The 24,041-nt window shown below is 30.8% G+C and overlaps 1 protein-coding gene across 1 annotated transcript; it reads right to left on the reverse strand.

Moving 5' to 3' along the window:
* Nucleotides 1–525: 525 nt before the first annotated feature.
* LOC143075717 (uncharacterized) lies at nt 526–22,599 on the reverse strand. The gene is made up of 2 exons (XM_076251273.1): nt 22,154–22,599; nt 526–2,278 (listed from the first exon to the last, which is right to left on the reverse strand). Exons 1-2 carry the CDS (start codon nt 22,176–22,178, stop codon nt 660–662), a joined length of 1,644 nt encoding a protein of 547 aa, XP_076107388.1. The 5' UTR covers nt 22,179–22,599; the 3' UTR covers nt 526–659.
* Between the last annotated feature and the right edge of the window lie 1,442 nt (nt 22,600–24,041).

The raw sequence follows: 24,041 nt of genomic DNA on the forward strand, positions 1-24,041 counted from the left end.
TTAACAATCTTACCGCATCTCCTTATTTTTATATACTAGCATTCGCTGGGTAAAGTAAATGTAAAGATGATATTGATTATCGCATTTGCTGTATACCCACAAACTGTAAGTGGAAACATAATTATTCCTTAAGTTAACTTTCAGTTCCTTTTTTTTCGGCCATCTGAACGAATATTTATCGCATAACTCGTGTCGCTATATTTTTTAGTGTCTTGTTTTGCTTAGTGTTCTTATGAACATCTTTACCTGGAAAACCAATGAGTCAATGCTATATTATAATATTCAGTCTTTATAATTTGTATAATGTAAATTTCCTGTATATAAAACTTCCTTGGTTACCTAAAATATATGAGTTTAATCTTAAGGGGCCAGCTGAGGACCACCTCCGGGGGCAAAATTTTCTCGCTGCGTTGAAGATCTATTGATGACATTCGGCTGCTGTCTGGTCTTATGTTGGGTTTTTGTCTCAATGACATATTTCCCATTTCCATTCTCAATTTTATTAATCTTAAAAGTTAAAGGTAGTTTAATTTAATTTCATTTTACTATTTAATTATACCTATATTCATATACATATACATATATAAAACATATATACAGCAATGACAAAATCAATTTCATAGATTGTCTAATATGTTCATAAGTAAATCAAGTCCACTTTATTGGCTAGTCTTTCCAAGAGACGAATTTGAAAATGCCGAAAGTGGTCGACCTGGCGGGAAGAATGACACCCTCGACTTCGTTTCCGTTGCAGCACGAGGTGACGGATTTGGACTAACAGACAGATCAATCAAGGTTGGAGATAGTAAAATGCTATCCATAGAAGTAGAATACTTTCTTTTCCAAACAGGAGAATTTCCATTGTGAGTTTTTGATCGAAGTAGCAGTGGCATCGGTGGGGGTTTCTTTGGCAACCCAGAAAATGTTGTATTTGTATGATCTATACTTCGTCTTGGCTTCGGTGTATACTTTGGTGGAGTTGTGCTTTCCTTCCACTGTTTGCTTATAACCTTATCGTTAATCGCAAACTGGGCTTTTTCACAGGCTTCTATTCTCGGAAATAGTCTAGAACATCTTGTAATAACGTCATTCAATCTGCTTTGTTCTGCTTGCTTTTTTAGTGATGTAATTTGAGCGCGAATTTCATTTGCGTCACGTGATATAACACCTGGTGCTTGTTTAAGTATTTCATCAATTGACTCTTCTAAGACACACCTACGAGTTTCCGTACTTTCCCTCAGTTCTATTAGCGTTTTTTCTATTGTTGTAGATTCATGGACTACGAGTCGTTCTATAAGCTGTTCGAGTCTTTTGCAGTCGGTTGAAACAATGCCTACTTCTTTTGTAGAATCCCGAACTGATATTCTATAAAGCGCCAGCCTTTCTTCTACCAATTTAACACGTCCTTCTAAATACTGAATTTGAGATCGCATTGATTCAGCTTTGTACATAGAGGCGTCTTTGTTGTTCTGGTCTCCTTGTTGACCTTGTTGCCCTTGAATATTATTTAGTGGTCCCAATAAAGATTGGAGTTCCTTCTGTAACTCACTAGTTGTGCGTTTTTCCATATCTATATGGTATTGAAGCGATGCAATTTGTTCACATTTTGATCTAAACTCTTTTGTTTGATTGTTGAAATCAGTTTTGATTTTCTCCATGTTTGTTTGCAGTTCCGTACATTTTGATTTGTACGCCTCAATCTGACCAAGTAACTCTGCATTAAGTTGCTTAATCTTTTGAAATTCCCGGGTTTTGTCATCCACAGCTAGTTTAACTTTTAGAAGGTCTTTAGCTAGCTTGTCACTGTTTATAACGTTGTCTTGTGATTCATGGAGTCGTTTTATGGCTTCCTCCTGTTCTTCTATAAGTTTCGCCTGTTGTTCTTCCTTTTGTTGATATTCTTCAAGTTCCTTTTGTAAGTTTTGAACTCTTAGTTCAAACAACTTTACCGTACCTTTATTAGATTCATGATCTTCGAGCAAAACAGAATGTCTCTTCTCAAGTTTCTCTCCTCGTTTTTTGTAGACTATAGCTAAGTTTTCATCACTAGATTTGTAGTTTGTAATTATTTCATTTTTGAAAGCAAGTTCTTTTTCTAGTTGTTCTATATTCTGTTTAAGTTCTTGTATACTAGAGTTGTGAGAAGATTTGAGAGTATTATAGTTAAATAAGAGTTCTTCGTGGTCGTGTAATAGACGATCGCTGATGTAGGTCTTTAGTGACTTTAGTTCATCCTTTGTAAGTTTATTTGCAAGGCGTTTATTTTCCCGGAAGAGAACTGAAAATATAAAAGAAAGATATTTATTGATGAATCGATTACAATTATTTAAAGATTATCACATGACGTTTGCAGACAGGGAGAGTGCAGATAAAGATGAATATAAAGTCGATCAAATAGTTCAATGTGTGAAAGTGATACCACAAAGCTGGTAATTTAGTATAAAGAAAGTTGGACCAATAACCTATCGAGAATCAAACTAACAGTGAGCTATCATATTTTCGGAACTGCGATGTAAGTGTTAAATCTGTACACTGATGTCAAAGACTAAAATATAAAATAAGAAAATGCGCTATGATTGCCAATCAGACAACTTTCAAACGGAGTATAAAGGACTCATGCAAAGGCAACTAAACATAACGTTTATCTTTATATTTTAATTAGTTGTTATTTGCTTGGACTATCTGTTAATAACTGCGAGTACTCTCAGATCTCTAATCAGTGTCTTTCGTTGTGTGAATGTATAAGTATCTGTCCAAAACTACTCTGTGAAGTGTTTGACGTTTTTATTAGATGTATTCTATGTGTAGCCATCTGATGGGTTGAACCTGTTTTGTACGGGTTTTGCTCATTGTTGAAGGCCGTATGGTGACCTATATTTGGTAATGTTTGTGTCATTTGGTCTCTTAAGAGAGTTGTCTCATTCACGATCATACCAAATCTTCTTATTTTTATATTAGATACTAGTATATGAATTATATTTTAGGAAATTTGTCACATTAGCTATTGATATTGTCAAAATACATAATTTTGAATTAAAGAAGACTTAAACATGTAAAGATTCGAATAGACATCGTTTTCCATTCTGAGAATATTATTGTTACGTAAGTTGATAGGCAAAACCTAACAGTGAGGATGTTTGAAATGAAGTGAAACATGACTATGTTTTATAAAATACAATTAAAGCTTGCTTCATTTTCGCAGTGGTTTCTATTGAACGATCAATAATATAAATTATTTGTTATATAAAACATGAACCTGAAACCCATTTCACGTAGCGGATATTATAACAGTATTGTGCATTTGACTGTAGACATCACGTTTAGACTTCAACATACAAACATAGAAACAAAAGAACCACCAGAACAAAACATTAACCAAGTTAATAACAAAAATCGTAATTTTTGTACTGTGTGACTTCCGATCATTTTCGTATCAATTCATTTCAAACTTTACAATCTTTTCAATTTTTAATAATGCATATGTTTAGCCATTTTTATATAATTTGGATTAAAAAGAAAATAAAAAACTTTAATTAAAACTCAAGAGTACTCAACATATCAGATTAAACTGACAAAACAACAATAGATTATGCCATTAATGGCTTGATACAGACGTTTCTGGACTAACTGACATATCTAGATATTTCGTCGAAATTTAAGAGCCATTATTTTATATTCACCTCGCAAAGAATGTGTAAGATGGCATCAAGAATAAGAAAGGCCATTGCTCAATAAATAAGACCACGTTAAATGTATTTGATAAACAAAAAGTTAAGTAAGTTTTCAATTTGAAAACACGCCAAATGGCATGCTGACATGAAGATGTATATCAAAGTTTCAGAAAGATTTCTTTTTCTACAAAAAATGAGACCACAACTTCATTGAAAGTACGGACAGTATCCAGATATAACACAGTATAGCTCCTCCTTGGAAGCGGAGATATACAATTCATTTCAGTGACATACATAGCAAAATACTTTTCAAGGTTATCATACATAATCCGATTTTAAAAAACCCCAATTCTTTCAAAACCAATGCCCGGATGATATTGTAGATTGAAATACACTATTTTGAAGCAAAAATGTGAGCACGAGGCAAAGAAAATTTTAACTTAATAGTTCTTTATTCTAAATTTATAAGAATCATTCAAATTGTGATCCAGACGTAATTGTTTAATTTTTTTATGCTAGGCGCGATTCTATATAAACTCTCATTTCAATTGATTTAGATTTATTAAAAGTTAAAATGCATTTTTGAATAGCAAGCTTTATCGACACAAGTTTTAATTGAAATGATAATAAAAGCCTTTCTCTGATAACATTATTCACTTTAGAGCAATTTTCACATACATAACAACAGTTTAATGCAAGACACGGGAATCAATTACAGCTACATTTTATTACATAACAAAGACGGTAAAACAGCTTAATTGGATTATTTTCACATGGTGTTTTGATCATTTAATTGAAGTTTTAATGCATCTGTCAACAATCGTTATTGGCATTAGAGAATATGAGATAGCATAATTTATTTGGTAAAACGTCATTTAGACTGTATAAATGTATTTGAAAAGATTTAATTATTTTAACAAGTTTGTTCTAGGAAGTTATCTGTTGACAACTATTTGAATAAAGTTGTAAAACAGTAATATAGAATATGATAACCTAGTGTTGATTTACTAGGAAGTTTTGAATTTGACATACTTTTGTTGGCTATGAAATATCCAACGGTTTCCACTCGTGGAGAAGAAACTATAAGCTACATGTATAAACACTTACAGAACACTCGATTTCAACCCAGGGTTTTGGCTAGTGTCCTTTTGTTAACATTTAGGAAAAAAATATTTTTTCTGTGCTTTTAAATTTATTGGTGGACGATTGTTTGCATGTTTTCATTTTTTTCTTACCTTAAACATGGCTATAATATTTGTGTACAGTGTCTTTTTACGTTTTTTTTTCTAGTTTTAGGCCACATTTAATTACTTGATGGAACAGATAGTTGACAGGATACAGAGGCCGATTTATCATTTTGCTTATTTGTTCGGTCATTAGGAAATCTTATCATTAAAAACAAATTTGCTGTTATGGTTTCTAGGACACGAACATTTTATGTTTTTAAGGAAAAAAGTCATTGATTTTGACATCATTAAAAGATTTACAGGTAAATACCACATAAGAAGGGCTTGTAAATTAATAGGTTACATGGAAACTTTCTTTCCTGTTGTAATATTCTAGATTGTTAATGACTACTATAATGAGTAACATGAATAGGAGTAATCTTTGCAAAGAAATGTAATAAGTCATCATATTAAATGTAGCACGCATGTATGTTTAGTTTTACTTTCTAGTTTTCTCTGAAAGTTTATACCTCAATCATACAAAACATAATGTCAAAATACCGAGCTCCACGATAAATTCAAGAAGGATAAGCCTATATACAAATTCTCAAAATCAAACGTTGGAAAGAATGGTAAACAACTGTCATATATTTACCCAATTTGCACATACATGGGGCATATATCACATGGAAGAATTCGTGTTTAAGGTAAGAAATAATCACAAGCACACCAGGAGGAAATGGTGTTTTGAATGTGATATGAATATGGATATGAATTTGTATTCTAAACACTAGACGAGCCATATTTTGAATGTGCTAGGTACAACTTTAACAGTCCACAGCAATACATGTCACCTTACCAGCACGTAAAATGCTGAATCACAGCCAAACAGTCATTGCTCTAACTATTAACTGTCTAGTGTATTGTTGAGAAGCATTACATACAAATTTCAAGACTTTGGTTTGACCCAGTATTTAATAAATACAGTGTCTTTCCACTTACTATGATATCACGCTATCCTGAACCCACTTATGTGGTTTCTACAAAAAGAAGCAAATTTATAATGTATATGTCCCTATAGACAAGAGGTTTTATTAAATTTAGATTCTAGTTTAAAGATCGGATCTCATGAGACCATCGTAACTTGTGCATACTATCCAGTTTATTGATTAAAACACAAAGCCATGCTGAGGTAATCAAGGTTGAAATTGAAAATTGAAAATAGAATAACTTTGTAATATGATTTCTCTGAGGTAGTTTTAATTAATTATAAACTAATCTATCGTTATACAAACCATTAACTAATGCCTTAACAAGCTATTCTGGTATTTCATTTTCCATCGTTAAATTCCTAACTATCTTATAGCAATTACAATTGCTTCTAAGCACTTAAAAACCAGTAGGTTACTTACTTCTGAAATAACCATGAACTGTATTGATTTTAACTAAAAATATACGTTTTATGGTGATGTATATCATTTGATAAAGGGTTTTAAAATTACTTCTAAGAATACAATATATCAAATTGTATAAACTTTTTATGAAGTTTTAAACCAATCACTTATCCGCTACCGGTGTTTCGAACTACTTGATGTATATGTTCAATCTATCTGTAAATTATAGTATTCTGTACTTATGATGAAGACGATATATCAGTTGAAACGTTACATACAACGTATGAAGCTTAAAACATACACATTAGAACATAATTGTTTATATTTGCTGATATTCTATTATATATAACTATTACTAATTCTTTTCAATTTCAACCAAAAACACAAATTTCCGACCTATAGTTCAAATTCAAACTTTTCCCTTCGGTCAATCGGAACCGTTAACGTGTCTATAAGTCTAACTGTAAGTATTTTTTAGTGGTACAGACTGTCAAAATGACTTATTGTTTCTATTTTTTGTCATGCTTTTTTTTAATCTTAAAAACTTCTGTGGTATGGCAAGCTGTAGACTACCAAACCGAAATAATCTCTGAATTAATTCGAAATTGACTGTTATATTTGATTGTAAACTTATTTAATTTTATATTTTTATTTGAAAATATCTGTAATCCCTTCCCGGTAAGTTATCTATCCTTTGGTATTTTCTTTATCCCTAAATTTAACAAATTGCATCGATTATGTTATGCTACGTATTTACATAGCTTACTGAGGTGTTATAATATTAACCTAAATTGACACGAAAACACACAAAATACAATATTTCTATTTTTGTCGTTTTCCAGACGCGAAAATCGGATTTATAAAATGTGATTTCATTTGATTATTTAGTTTACGGAATAACAGAAATGTTCAATGAAAACAAATATTCCACTTATCCAACGCAACATGTAGAAGTTGATATAAGTAAAATTACAAAAGTACTTAACCTCGAGGAAAATAAAAAAAAACTGAAAGTCCCGAATCAAATGTAGAAACCAAAAGTTCAAACACTTCATACGAATGGATAACACTTGTCATATTCCTGGCGTGAACAGGCATTTTATTAGAATATTAGATTATTTAGTTTTTAATCGGAGAAGCTACATTAATATTTTTTAATACTATTTTTTTTTACAAATTCATTATGATTCATGTATGTTGTTTTAGCCCATACATTTTTCGGTAGAAAATAGGATAGGTCTAAGTTACCGATGTTAAAGTAATAACGACGGAAATGATGAAAAATATATCAGTTAAAAGGTAGAACAGAAATAACGAACTTGAGGCAGATTAATAAAACGCAAAGTCTAATCTAACTAACAAACTCAAACACTATCAATCATGGAACAAGTGCAAACTTGCCATATTCTTAACTTGGTAAAGGCCTTGTCTGCGAGGGTTAAACAATTGGGGGAGAGGGGTTAACTTAGTTTTACATATGTTGTTTTAGCCCATACATTTTTCGGTGGAAAGAAGGATAGGTTTAGTTTACCGATGTTGAAGTTATGACGACGGAAATGATGAAAAATATATCAGTTAAAAGATAGAACAGAAATAACGAACTTGAGGCAGATTAATAAAACGCAAAGTCTAATCCAACTAACAAACTCAAACACTATCAATCATGGAACAAGTGCAAACTTGCCATATTCTTATTCTTATTCTTATTCGTCGTTTGTTTTCTCCTATTTTTGAGTGTAAATTCACATTGCGATAATACGTGTCACGGTACTTGTCTATCCCATATTCATGTATTTAGTTTTGATGTTATATTTGTTATTCTCGTGGGATTTTGTCTGTTGCTTGGTCCGTTTCTGTGTGTGTTACATTGTAGTGTTGTTTCGTTGTTCTCCTCTTATATTTAATGCGTTTCCCTCAGTTTTAGTTTGTTACCCCGATTTTGTTTTTTGTCCATGGATTTATGAGTTTGAACAGCGGTATACTACTGTTGCCTTTACTTAACTTGGTAAAGGCCTTGTCAGCGAGGGTTAAACAATTGGGGGAGAGGGGTTAACTTAGTTTTACAGCGTGAGAAACTCAAAACCTTTGATAATTTCATTAAACAGCCAACATAAACTTTTAACAATGAGGTAGTGTTTTATCAACGAAAATGCTACAATAAGAAAAATAAAAAAATCACCTGTCAGTTAACATTCAGTTTAATTACTCGAACCAACGACATTTGCTGAAATTGTTTTTATACCTCTCTGATTACACTTGTCAAATTTGAATTAGAATAAGATTAAAAATGGAAATTGAAAATGTGTTAGAGAGCGAACAACCTGACTTCAATAAACTAGCCAAATACCACTAAGCAGTCTTGAACACAGCGAGAATATCTAGCACCCGAAGCCGTGCTGAAGCTGTCTCCTTAACGAAAACAATTACAAATTCAACAAAATGGACGTCACAATTAACTTCCAAACATATAAAAGGCTACATATAATAAATGCTTATGATCCAGTTTTGGCTCACATCATCAGTTGGGTGATAGGTAATGTGTTACAAAATGATGGTTGTTCTGAATCTCTGCTGTATAAAAACAAATTTGGCTTCAATACCTTATGAAAATCTCAGACACATTAATATACTACCTTGTAATAAACAGTTAACCAACTTATTTTCGCGGATAATTTATTTTGCGTTTAGCTCTTACTTACCAATTTCGCTACGATTTAATTTCTCGATTTTCAAACTTTCAGTTTGTAGTTAAATAAGGAAACTTACTAGTTTTACATATTTGCGACAATTCATATTCACTTAAGTTTTCTACTCGCAAAAGTTGCAAAAAAAAAAAAATTGCTCGTAGAAATTGGTTGGTTATAGAGTACTGTTCTATTGGCTCACAAATATTGATCTAGAAGTTATACGTGACTGTTTAAAGATCATTCTTTGACTATCTTGCTATAATTTTCTCTGTGTTCGCAGATATTTTTAGCGGTTTTCATTTCCGTTAGAATTTCGTTGATCATACGTTTTGTAATGGTACCTAACTGTACCAATATATTAAGATAAAAGAAATAACATTGACTGTCATTTGAAAATAATTTAGAAATATTACGAATGTTAATGGGATTATCCTGTATTCAACTGACTGTGCGACATTTGGCCTACTACTTAAAATGTAATTTATAGCCATGGTAAGTTTTCATGTCAACCATTATGTTACATAATCCATGACACTTTTATTAACCTTAGATCACTAGGAAGACTATATTTTTCAAGTATATAAATAACGTATAAAGTACAAAGTATATTTAAAGTATTAATCATTAAACATATTTATAGTATACCATAAAACCTATATGGGAAAGCAGAAAAAAGTAAAAACTATTAAATTTACTACCTTACATATCCCTTATTAGTCATTATATTATGTAATACCTTCTAAAATATAAATGAACAAATACAGCTACGGTGAATGATATATCTACAGACAGACATATAACAAGGGTTTATCTCCCGCATAATATTATATCATCTCAGAAGAAATCATTTTGTATTCGTACGTTATATATGTTCAAGGTTGCAACTAAATCGTCCAAAAAATGAATGAGATTTAATTGTTAACTTTATACGAATTCTGCGAATTACTGACAGGGAAATTTAGTTGTTCAACATGTTTATTCAGTCTCGACCTTTCTCATTTCGAAGTTGAGATTTCTCAGTTCCAGACTGACATCTTTCACATCTCTGTTGACATTTATCACCTCTTACTTCACATTTGTCAGCTCCAAGTTGATCATTCTCAGTTCACGTTGACTTTTCTCTCTTTTTTTCACATCTCAGTTGACATTTCTCACTTCCAACTTGACAAATTTCAGTTCTAGTTTCACAATTCACAGTTCTAAGTAAACATTTCTCATGTCTAAGTTTACATTACTCAGTTTTAAAATTACATTTCTGTCTCTTTCGTACGATTTTAGTATGTGTTTAATTCAGTTTCAATAAACCATGGAAAGCTATATAACCAATGCAACTTACAAAATGGAAGACAAGACTATAACGTAAACCTGACTTAAGTGAGATGGTATATGCATATTTCTATGTAGGCTTAACCTATAACAAATAGCTTTTTTCAACTCAAATATTTTTTATTTGCTTGTTGTTCGGAACTTTTTTATTCGAGTGTATTACTACAATTACATGCACCACTAGCACATACGCGTGTACATGAGTACCAAATAAGGGCAACAGTATCATTCTACTGTTCAAAAGTCATAAATCGTTTGAGAGAAAGCAAATCCGGGTAACACACTAAAAACGAGGGAAACACATCAAATATCAGAGAAATAACAGAAAAAAACAGGAACACTATAGTGCAACAAAAGCAAACGACGACATACATAGAAACAAACTATTTGATTACAATTGCCATATTCTTGACTTGGTACAGGACAAACATACAGCTTTAGTTATTTAAACTACAAAGCACAAAGTAAAAGTAATAATATTCTGATATCCCAAAACTGTCTGTACATTTTGTACCATACAAACACAGACACAGAGTCATTCTTTAACGTAATCATAAATATCTCTTTATTTGGATCCTTTGAGGTTTATAAAATGCAAAGAGCTAAAATGTTTATCAATATGCATACAACATCTTCTTTAAGTATTTAAAGTTAGTATTTTGAAGTTTTTATTTGATCTGTCGATTAAAAGATATTTAACAGGCGGAACAATGCCTTTAAATAGACATCAATACAAACAATTTGCATTCGAAAATAAATAATTAAATATTTACCGAAGTAGCAATATCAAACAACATTTTTTTTACAGTTAAACAGTTAGCTCTTTATTTATTCAAATATCTAATATGAATCACGTGAAAAATTCTAAAGTAACTCCATACCAAAATGTTTATGAATTTAAAGATGTTAAAAAATGAAATGAATATCCTTGTATGTGGTAAAATAGGAATATTTAACCGAAACTCGCTAGTAATCAAGCTACGTTCAGCTTTTATGTAATTGGAATATTCACTTTTTTTTTTATATTTGATTACAGAACAAATTCTATATGATAAGCACCGAAATTTAAAATTGAGTTATAACTAGTATTTTTGTTTGCGCCTCAACTGTGGAAAAGGATATTTTGTGTCAATTATTCTATTAGGTACAATTTCATAGAAATTGACAAAACTGGAGAAACGAGTCCTGAATAGAATATACTTAATTTTAATATATATTGAGTTTCATCACAAACTCAATCGTATATTTACCCAAGATGTTTTTTTTTTAACTGACACTGTTTATATTAACCGGTAAAAAGATAAAACTATGAATATATATTGATGGCTGAAGAAGAGTGTCGATTGACCAATTACATTTTGTCACCATACAACTAGTAATAAGAGCATTTATCACCATTATTTGTTTTAATGCAAACTGATAACGACGTTCTAATTGTCCGAATACTTGATAATGAATTGTCATACAGCAACAGTTTATCAATAATTGTAACTGTCATCGTGATAATAGAAAAAAAAACTATTATAGAAGCAACATATCATTTAACGTTTATCTGTACAACAATGAGAATGTTGTCTCTATGGAGAATTTGATAAAATTCTATGTCTTCGAATGACTGTATTTACATACTCATCTTTACAAAAAAGAAGTAATATGAGGATAAACGTAATTGCTAAAACAATAGTTGACAGTTGACAGTACCACAGATCACACCAACAAATACCCAATTAACAAAGGGATGAATATGGTATATGTATTCACACAAATTCCATGCGTCCACAGGTAAATGAACAGTGATTGAAGGAAATCACTGCAAAGATACAATGATAAATTGATGGAACTCTCGTGTTTTAAAATTTTGAAAAAAAGGAAATATTCGTATTGTTATCTTCTCAACACAACTGTTAAAATTCAATAGTAATTTTACAAGAGCAAACAAACGTTTTATCTCACATAAAGCTGCCAGAAATCCAAAGCTTAACCGACATTATATTTCTACCCAATTTCTAATGAAATAATGAGATTCATTCAATATCTTGAATACTTAACTGATATAAAGCAGCAACACAAGGAATGCAGGAACCACCAATATTTAAAAAAAGAAAATGTCCATAGATTTAGTAAAATTAACTATGAAATAACATTAGTATAAATATCTGAATAAATAAATTACTGAATATTCTCCCGACCATTTTGTGGTAAATTAAACAAGGGAACTTGATGGAATGCTGCACACAAAATTTTGTTGTTAAACAGCAATTTATGCAAAAAAGAAAAATAAATTGAATGTTAAAAAAATCAAAAGAAAAAATCGGAGTGTTTTTTATACAAACATCCTTCTATGCACTAACATAGAGAAAAGAGTAAAAACAGCTGTGTCATGCTGAATAATTCACAGATCGTATCAACTTTCTCTTGGGGAAAACTATACCTAAGCTATACCCGTTCGATAAATTGTTAATTGTTTGAATGCATTGTATTCAAGATAGTATAAAAACGTGGTTCAGGAGATAAAGTATAGTTACGGAAGAAAGGGTATGTTCATAGTGAAAAGTGTCAAGTTTATTTACATTTAATTTCTCTATAAAATTAATGTCTAAAATAATGTTAGGTGATATTACGATTAGATACCATATTTCTGTTATCAAAGATGATAGTATTTAATGACAATTAATGCCCCAACATGTTCCAGCATCTTGTTATATTGTTATATGTCTACTTTGTTGGCCAATGTTTTCCAAGTTGTATGTGAACACACTCCAGTGGTCTTCTTTATATATTACATTTATAGGTTTGACGTTATGAGGATATACACATGCTTATAATTATAAACAAAGTTTAACAAAGATATCGAACTCAAAGGTGAATTCATAAACGGGAAGTCTATATTTAATCTTACAAAATCAACACTAGACTACATCAACCAAGGGTACAAATGACAAACAACTGTCATTATTTTGTTCTCTATGCAATTTTTCAAAATATAAAAATAACGCAACTTCTTCTGATACATATTTACGTTGGAGGATTGAAATATGTTGAAAGTTCAGCTAAGAGGACTGAGGACTAAAACGTGTATTACATGCAGTGTATATTTATAAAAGATAATTTTTAGGAAAAGGTATTATGCTTTAAGGACCGTTCGAAATATATGTTTTTTTCTATAGTTTGACGATTGTCTATACTTTAAAACATCAATATCGCATTTAAAGGCCAAACCAAGAGAACACAAAAATAGTTTGATATCGGAACAAATTTTTAGGAGAGAAAAACATCATATACCTTAAGCACACATGCATAATATACTTGAAAAAATAGGCCAATAAGATTTAATTTTTGGACAGTTACACCTTCAAAATTAACAATCTAAGTATAGGTATATTGGTTATGTTCTTCTCATATATGTTATGATGGTATGATACTTAACCCCTAACGGGAAGGATTGTTCCTGATATTCATATGATGAAATCATAATCTTCCAATCAGTTTAATTGAAGTCTGGAGTGGCATGCCAGTTTACTGCTAGTAGTCTGTTGTTATTTATGTATTATTGTCAGTTTGTTTATTTGGTTACATCTTCTGACATCAGACTTGGACTTCTCTTGAACTGAATTTGAAATGTGCTTATTGTTATGCGTTTACTTTTCTACATTGGCTAGAGGTAAAGGTGGAGGGTTGAGATCTCATAAACATGTTTAACCCCGCCGCTTTTTTGCGCCTGTCCCGAGTCAGGAGCCTCTGGTCTTTGTTAGTCTTATTATTTTAATTTTAGTTTCTTGTGTACAATTTGGAAATTAGTATGGCGTTCATTATCACTGAACTAGCATATATTTGTTTAGGGGCCATCTGTAGGACGCCTCCGGGTGCGGGAATTTCTCGCTACATCGAAGACCTGTTGGTGACCTTCTGCTGTTGTTTTTGTCTATGGTCGGTTTGTTCTCTTTGACACATTCCCCATTTCCATTCTCAATTTTCTTTTATATCGTTTTATCTAACAATTCAAAATAAGTGTATTGCTACAATCTATTACTACGGTGTAACGCTGAACAAATATTTCAAATTGAAAACTCTTGGTGACATTTTCTGAGTAGTGCATAAATTAATATGTATGTGGAATCCACATTATTTTATTTATCTTAACAAAGGAAAGTTTTTATATATTCATATACATACGGTGGTGTGTTTTTTAGTTTATAATAGTTTAGTTTGGAAAATAAAACACCGAAACATAAGAATTGATTGTTTTCTTGTTATGTTTTTCTGTAATTTCCAATAAATGAAATTTTGTGAAAATATGGATTGCCTTTTAATTAATTTTAAAATGAAACATATTGTTTTTTCAAATAAAGGAGGCAATTAGGATTTTTTTTTCTATGTCGCCGTCTGTTAAAAGTCCAAGTTGGCAAAGAAATCCTGACAAGAAACACAAATTCCTGAACATGATATTACAATGTATGACATTTGTACTCCATATGCACTACTAAGGGCGCCGAATGGGACTCTTGTGGTTTTGTACTCAAAATTCAATTTTGTACGGACAAAAGTGACTTTTGTTCAACAAAAATATGTTCAGTTTAACAAAATTTGTATCATACTACAAATTTAAAATTTTGTCATACAAAATTATCTATCAGCGGACAAAAGTCACTTTTGTCATGACAAAATTCATTTTTGTTACACAGACTTGAATTTTGTTACATAATTTGAAAATTGGGCGACAAAAGTCAATTTTGTATTCAAATTAGTTTAGTTTGGTTTCTGTGAACTAATTTGCATACAAAATCGACTTTTGTTACACAAAATTGACAAAAATGAATTTTGTCTCAACAAAATTGACAAAATTGACTTTTGTCTCAACAAAATTGACAAAATTGACTTTTGTCTCAACAAAATTGACAAAATTGAATTTTGTCTCAACAAAATTGACAAAATTGACCTTTGTCTCAACAAAATTGACAAAATGCTCAACAAAATTGACAAAATTGACTTTTGTCTCAACAAAATTGACAAAATTGACTTTTGTCTCAACAAAATTGACAAAATTGAATTTTGTCTCAACAAAATTGATTTTTGTCTCACGAAAGTCAATTTTGTCTCACGAAAGTCAATTTTGTCTCATAAAAGTCAATTTTGTTGTTACAAAATTGAATTTTGTCGTCACAAAAATGAATTTTGTCGTCACAAAATTGACTTTTGTCTCAACAAAATTGACAAAATTGACTTTTGTCTCAACAAAATTAACAAAATTGACTTTTGTCTCAACAAAATTAACAAAATTGACTTTTGTCTCAACAAAATTGACTTTTGTCTCAACAAAATTGATTTTTGTCTCAACAAAATTGACAGAATTGACTTTTGTCTCAACAAAATTAACAAAATTGACTTTTGTCTCAACAAAATTAACAAAATTGACTTTTGTCTCAACAAAATTGACAAAATTGAATTTTGTCTCACAAAAGTCAATTTTGACTCACAAAAGTCAATTTTGTCTCACAAAAGTTAATTTTGTCTCACAAAAGTCAATTTTGTCTCACAAAATTGAATCTTACCTCACACAATTGACTTTTGTGATTTAATTTCCATATCAGGTAACAAAAGTCAATTTTGTATGCAAATATGTTTATATTTGCATACCTTTTAGACAAAATTGACTTTTGTCATGACAAATATGAATTTTGTCTACAAAAATGAATTTTGTCATGACAAAAATGAATTTTGTCTACACAAATGAATTTTGTCATCACAAAATTGAAGTTCTCACAAAACAAGTCTGTAGCACATAGTTTTGTAAGACAAAAATGATTTTGTTATGACAGAATTGAATTTTGTACAAAACCACAAGAGTTCCATTCGGCGCCCCGTAATACGACTACTGCAATAATGTTACGACAAAGCTATAATGTAGGTTAAAATTGAGACCAGTCTGCGTTAAATTTCTATTCTTAAACAATATCAACCGTAAGTGTTAAGGTGTTTCACTTTATATATAGACGTATATCTAGGTATGCGTCTTATCTGGTGTATATATTGTGCTTGTTCCCATAGAATGGGATAGACGCAATATGGTACGTAAACCAAACATTATTCAGGTAACGAAAATTGACTCTCTGACAAAGTTGACTGTATAAACTGTTTAAATGTTTATTGATTAAGATTATCACACATTTTGCTTACATTCATTTCGAAAGGATGTACGGATATGTCTTTAACTCAAACTTTGTGAAAATTATCCATGTTACATACATGTATCACATTACCTGAAATCTCCAAATCATTGAATATTAGACCAACTGTGCATAACTGTATAATAGATTACAGTTTAATTTATTATAAAGCTTATAAAAGTTTGATAAGGTTGTGTCATGTGGGAAATTCTATTTACAACTGCATAAATTTGACATTGATTTTCGTTATGCAATAAAGTTATATAAATTTAAACTGAAAACGTATTCACAAATGTTTTCAATGTTCTGTTTAGGTAGTTTGGCTCTCTTTATATAAATCATGTCAATAGATATATCACTGCAATTTCAATATTTTCAAATGCAGTAGTTTTTGGGTATAGAAAACAAATATGGTAACATGTTTGAAGGGTGTACGCCTGTACCAAGTCAGGAATATGACAGCTGTTGTCCACTCGTTTGCTGTGTTCATTATGTTTGAGCTTTTTGTTTTGCCAGTTGATTAGGGACTTTCCTTTTTGAATATTCCTCGGAGTTCAGTAGTTTTGTGAATTTTTCTTTTTACTTATCTTATTCATATTCCAGGAAATCAGTATGATTTTATTCAGCGTAAGAAAACTACATTTAAACTATGTTATATATGGATTACGAAGATTAAAACATGATGACAATTAATAATGTCTCTCCCCTACCACAAGGGCAAATTTATTACATGACAGCAACCCTTTTCTCTTGTTGAAATACAATTGCAATTGTTTTGATTTGTTATATAGCATTATATTAGAACAGCTGCACCTCTTTCAGTTAAAAAGGGTGTTTATCAATTTATAATATCTTCATTGTCAATATTTATTTTTAACAATTTTATGTCTTTTTAACATCTCCAATTTTTACATATTTACTTATAATTTACATAATATTGTTTACTATTGCAACTACCATAACGATCTGTCACCAGTTTTATGTTCAAAAGAATGTTAATGTTTTGCCTTTTTTACCACTTAAGTTTTTATTTAAATTGTTGATAAATGATAAATGATAAAAGATCGCCTTTCACATAAATAGTTATATCAGTGCACATTTAAAGATTTATACCTCTGTGCAAACCGCTAACATAATAAAATAGAATTTAAACGAAATAATTAAACTTTACGTTGAGTTCTTTTATGTGTATGCAAAATATTGCAGTGTATTTCTTTATCATATGTATACTCTGAGTATGTATACAATATATACTTTAAAGAAATCGTTTAATACTACACTATCCCCCACAGTATTTACAGTTTTGTTGTTAAGAATATCACATACATTACTTAATATCTTTGGATCGAAAACTAAATTCCTTTAGCTTAAATATATTGTAATAAATACGTAAGATAAAAAAAAAAGAATTGAAACTAACTCATCATTCAAGAAATGAAGACTTTAGAAAATCACAAATCTGCAATTCTTTCCTTTAGTATTAACTTAAAAAGGACGATAAAAATCTCTGACATTTAAACTGGAAATCTAAACTTCATAAATTCCTTATGAAAGATATAAAGCCGGTTCGCCAGAATGTTCAACTAAACATCGTACTATATTATTTCTACAGTAAATGATTGCCAAAATAGAGTACAGCAGTCAACATAGTGTTATAATCTTACTCACTATAAAAGCCAACAATTTTGTACCAAAGAAATATGAAAAGGCATACAAACAATGCACATTAGCAGAATACAAAAATTAACCATAGCACAATAACACAATAAACACAATGACGGGATGTATAAGTGCAGAGCCTCGTCATATGTAACAAAGAAACACAACACGGCAAATAGACAAAGCCTTTATTGATTTTTCTACGCTTATCACTGCTATTCCTCATGTCTTATTGAAAGCTCGACTACGTCATATTATTGAAAAGAGCTTTTTCTATATAAAGACGGAAAATTCATAGTTTAAGTTCACGAAATATCTTACTTTGTGAGTACCGAACTGATTCTCACAATAAAACCCCTTAAGATGACGGCATTTTAGACGACTACAGAGATGGACGACTTCAATCAAGAATCTATGACAAACAATGATTTCAAATTTCCTATCGTCAACTTACCATTTCCAAACAATAACATATACACATAGTATCGCATTTTAAAAAATGTATTTATACACGTTACATACCAATGGTGCACATTAACACTATACAAGTTTAATTTACAGGATAGGTTCATTCCCCTAAACCTGCTCCAACAGAGTAACTTGGAAGAGAGACTAACTAAAATTGACATTACGTGACTTTAACGGTCACTAGAAACAATGGTTGAACAGAACGATGTTTTGGTGTTGCAACGCACTACCGATATGCTACCGTGGTCTTATATCATTAGAAACATTGTGTGTTAGTGACCTAATACGATATATATGGGTCAGTAAATTCCATATGGGGTGAGAGCGATTTAGATACCGGAATAGATGTCTGGTCTGTATATGTACCGTTAGAGATTGTGTCATATTTCCGATTGTAACATGTTTAATAAATGTAAATTTGTACGGTAGGTGACGCATGCTCAGCAAGAGACGCTTATTTTGTCGATGCAACCATTCTCGTTCCATTTGAATTGCATGCGATTCCTTCAGTTTTCGTATTTAACCTTGGTTTGTCTCTTTTCTAATCGATTGATTTGAACGAACATCGATAATGTTGTGTCGCGTTATCAAACATATTTTTTTCATAGTTTGTTAAATTACCATAGATTTATGGAAATGATATTAACCTATTTAATGTTCTTTAAAAGACGTGTTAGTGTTGTCAAGATATAGTCAATGAAACAGCTGTCGATGTCAAATGTTGATTAACTCTAACTTGGTACTGAATTGACGTAATGTTGCCGTCTTATTGTTTCATCCCCCGCATCTACTAACTTGTATATTAATATATAAAATTGATTTAAAAAAATAGCCAGAAGAGACGGGTAAGTTAATGAAAATTAAAATATCAAGAGTCCAATTGACAAACTACAACTTAGATAAACCGCCGACGATTGATTAGTACAAAAAACATGATAGGAACTAATTTCTATCCATATGCACACATGTGTTTCCGGTATACACAGTCAATTTTTGAATCTTTATATTGATTGATTATTGGTTGTTTAACGTCCAGTGGTTGTATTTTCAGAACAGTTATAAGACTTTATTTATTTGTATAACGCATCATCGGTATAAAGATACAAATTAGTCTCATGATGTCGAAAATAAATGTATGTCCTTTGCTATTAGAATTATCATTATCGGGTATTCAATTGGTTGGTAAAATGGTGGTGTTGTCTTTCTATACCATAATAGTTTCAGTTAATATAAAACGAGCCACCTCCTTATGCTAAGAAGTGAATGGCACTTAAATGTACATGTATGCGCACAAAAGACAACACGGATATAAATTGGTTTTTAGAGCCCTTGAATTACTTATTTTGATTGTCATGTAGTGTAATATGAGTTTGTTTAACGTCTTTTCATGTGATAACAGTATTTCTGTATAGCGTGTTACAAATAAACTTATTTCAAGTATATTTTATTTATGATGTTAATTCCAAAATAATCATTCACACAATAATTTTAGGGGTTTTCCCCATCGAATGATAAAATTTCATACGTTTCCTTTTTTTAACCTACATTGACTTGTATTCAGTAAAGTAATTGATTTAATATTATGTCATGATTGTATTGTGTAAACTGACTACAGAAATAAGATACCCAAACACAAGTTAAGCAACAACAATAATATTTACACCGTTTCGTGGTTAAATTTATCTATCAGATCGTATCGCCCTCTCTTGGGGATAACTGTTAAAAAGTGATAGCATCCTACAAAATGCTTTATTGTTAATACCCATGTAATGATGGAGCCTAATATAAAAGTAATATAAACCAACAATTACTCAATAGAAAAAAAAGTCACGGTATGGAGGGTCTGAATGTGGACCCAAAGTTGGATAATCTAATTGAAATTATCAAAATACGAAAGTGCAATCAGTTTATCAAAGTGAAAAATCCTTTACATTTTCTTGCAATTGAAATTATAAAGTTTTTCTTTTGATGTGCATTGTTAGCTTGTATTTCAGATAAGAAATTCGTCGTATTCCGCCATAAGTTCCATTCATATATATATTACGCGTATTGATATAAATACAAAAGAGCCGCATCTACATTGACAAACCAGACACCAAGGGGTAGTTTATCAGGAATTTGATAGCCTTTTGTATAAATTTAAAAAAGTACTTACATCGTAAACTCAATAATATATTGCATGTTTACACTGTGTAAACAGAACAACGGGTCTTTATTCAGTGCAAACAATAAATAACAGAAAAAGGTTATCCCTACATCTTATTTTAGCGTTTTACAAGTTTAAAAAAAAAACTTTTCAAATTTATGTAATTGAAATTACTGAAATGTTGATCACGCAGAATGAACTTCTACCGTGTTTAGATATCGTAACATATATATAAAACTGACTGCTAAGTTGCAATAAATTACTGCTTTAAATAATATATTTTAAAATTTTCATTTATTTTAAATCAACCCTTTACTTGCACTTATGATAAGTTGCCTACTGTTATAGTAGTCGGGATAAAAATACCAGGAACATTCAAGCTCATAGATCAAACAGACTTCGATTTCAACTTCACCATTTGGAACTCTAGGTTTAATAGCTTCCTTGTGAACAGCAACCCTCTATCAAGGAAATCATGATAGGAAACACAAGCCCGTGAATATCGTACAAATTGAGAGATATATACTCCGTATGTAGGCGCTGCTGGAATGTTGCTTCATAGAAATTGAAATCCCACAATTAGGAAGCTGAAATCATCTCTTTTGTCGTAAAGTTTTGTTTTTAAAACCGACTTTCATTGTCAATTTCTAGATGATAGTCGATGTCCAACGGTCTTGGCTTTATTAAATGTCACTTTGATTGTGATCTCCCAAACATTTAATGTTATTGGCTTCCCAAACTGTTAGTCCCATACGTAGATACATGTATTATTTTAGGAGCACGTTTCGTGGAAATGGTATCGTACATAAGTAAATGTAAACGAAGCGTGATTTAATAAAAAAATATTACATTAAAAGGATGACGGAAATAAACAAACGATAAGACAGTACAACACAACCCGACACACACACACACACATTGATACATACTAGCATTTTTCAAAAATTTAATCATGCTAAAAAACAAAGCATTTATATGCAAGTTACAAACTAAGATTAGTTTGAATTTAAAAAGAGGTAAATGTATATACCTCTCTTTTTTCATTCAAAAAAATCAACTTAGGACGCTTTTCACCATTTTTTCCTTGGACTTTATTCTTTATTGCTTTTTGTAACGACAACTATGTTGTTTTTTCACACTTTTTATTCTCTTATCCCTTTTTTGCAAAATCGAAGTAGCTTATTAGCAATTGTTTGTGCCACTCACAATTGTTCAATAAAAGGGAAATTATGAATATAACTATAATATTGGACTACTTAATATAAGTATGGTGAACGTTCCCCATCTGTAAATGATAATTATTTACAAAAGATATTAGTATGATTAATAAATACTATCATTAATCTATTTTGATATTTTCTCTCTCACTTATATATATAGCTATATATATCAAATTGAATATCTTCGAATATCAAAGTAAGCTTAAAATTTAAAATTTTAATAAGAAGTTTTAATTGAAAAGAATCACTTACCTTCGATTCCTGGTAGCCCGTTCATGTTTGTCAGAAAAATGAGCAAATTTGAAATTGAAAGCTTTATAAATCAATCAGTCAAAATTTCCCTCACATCTTTTCACGTGTGCTTTTCTCTCTATTCATAAACGTCTTATTTGATGATTATCTCATTGACAGTCTTTCATCCGTTATGAAATCTCCAAAACATTTAATAATTCTTTAACAAGTTTTCTGTATATATAATCATTCTTTTATCTAGCCTCTGTATCGAATCTTATATCTACAGTAGCGTGATCAGCCAAGCCTCAGTTTGTCGCATTGAAGTAATATTACTGTTTATATCATTCTCACCTGGGTGTGTATTGGGTATTATTGCAGGTGTCATTCATCACAATACACATTTTAATATCTCTTTTTAGTTGACAGATGATATGAGAACTGGGAAGTCAAAATCTCGTATCCAATCATTCCATTTTTTTGTAATCTGAATGCAAATCGATTAATAATAGATTTTTTTTACTTAACTTTAAAATAGATTTTAATAATGGTATAATAAATTTCTTTTCTTTCGAGGATGATATATAACGTCAGTCGCTCTTAGGGTGTGCTAACTAGGAAGTTATCTTATATTTAAATCCACATTTCTGGTTAACTAATTTGCATATATGAAATACTGTATTATGTAATACATCCTTGCGTTTTATGGTCATAAAAAATGAAATTCTAGTTCATGATCAAATAAAAATATACTGATGAATGCCTTTATAATACTTTTGTTAATGGATTTCCGAAACGGTCCAGGGAAATTTAATTTTTATTTTAAAACATTATATATATAGGGAAACATATTTTGCTTTGATTTTGACTGTTTTAGGAAAAACGTATATTTTATTTTTCGTTATATTTTTTGAACCCAAGTGAACAGTTTGCTAGCTTGCATTTGAAACGTTATGTTTAATTCTAAGGGCCTAAGTTGATTATTATTTTTGTGGATATAAACAAAGACACCCGTAGTGTTTTGGCGAATAGTTGAGTTGTGTCATTACAAATCATTCCATTTTTTCGTATCATAGAGTGCCTGTATAGACGACAGCAATTGAAATGGAACATTTGTTGTCAGTTTTCGAAACATGATGTAAAGGATAAGTTAGGAAATTTTCGTCATGATTGTAGATGAGTGGAGTAACAAATGCATAATCAATCGGTTAATCCCAGTATACAGTATATAGAAAATAATTACCCCCTTAGTGTTACTTTTATATCTGACATCTCTATCGACAGAAATGAATATCAATACACCAACACGTGCCGTTCGCACTGAAATCAATAGAATACAAGTACATGTATATATCAACATATTAGTTGTTTATTTCTCAGAATATTCTTATTTTTACTATCCCGATTTCCACCCCTGTCTTACTCTTCCCATTCCCTCATTTGCATGCTCCCTACTCCCTGCATGTCTACCCTCATACATGTACATGTATATTAAAATATTAGTAATTTATTTTTCAAAATATATTTATTTGTCTCCCCCTTGTTCCACCTTTGACTGCTGTACCCCCATGCCCATGCTTTCTAAGCCTTTCCCAACCCGTCATGTAATGAAGCTAGTATGTTGTCGTAGAAATTGGACGACACAGTACATATTTAATTTCAGCCCCGATAGAGAGAGAGAGTAAAGAATCAGATCAACTCTAACATTGTCAGGTTGATCTTCAATATATTTGCTAGACTGTTCTTATAAGCTAGAAACAATGTGAACCATGGAAATCCTTGAATAAAGAACTGATATATATATATATATATATATATATAGATTATTATATGAGGGTAGTGAAGCGTTGTTATCGTGCAACGTGTTTTGTGAAAAAAGGTCCGTTATTCATCGTGTTTCGTGAAATCG

This window comes from Mytilus galloprovincialis, chromosome 5 (genome assembly GCF_965363235.1).
Source record: "Mytilus galloprovincialis chromosome 5, xbMytGall1.hap1.1, whole genome shotgun sequence".
Classification (NCBI taxonomy): domain Eukaryota; kingdom Metazoa; phylum Mollusca; class Bivalvia; order Mytilida; family Mytilidae; genus Mytilus; species Mytilus galloprovincialis.

What these genes read in the sequence shown, in the direction of transcription:
- LOC143075717 (XM_076251273.1), bottom strand. Translation starts at nt 22,178, where the DNA reads ATGAACGGGCTACCAGGAATCGAAG. An exon ending in CGGGCTACCAGGAATCGAAG is followed by an intron (nt 2,279 to 22,153) that starts GTAAGTGATTCT and finishes TTATATTTTCAG; the next exon opens with TTCTCTTCCGGGAAAATAAA.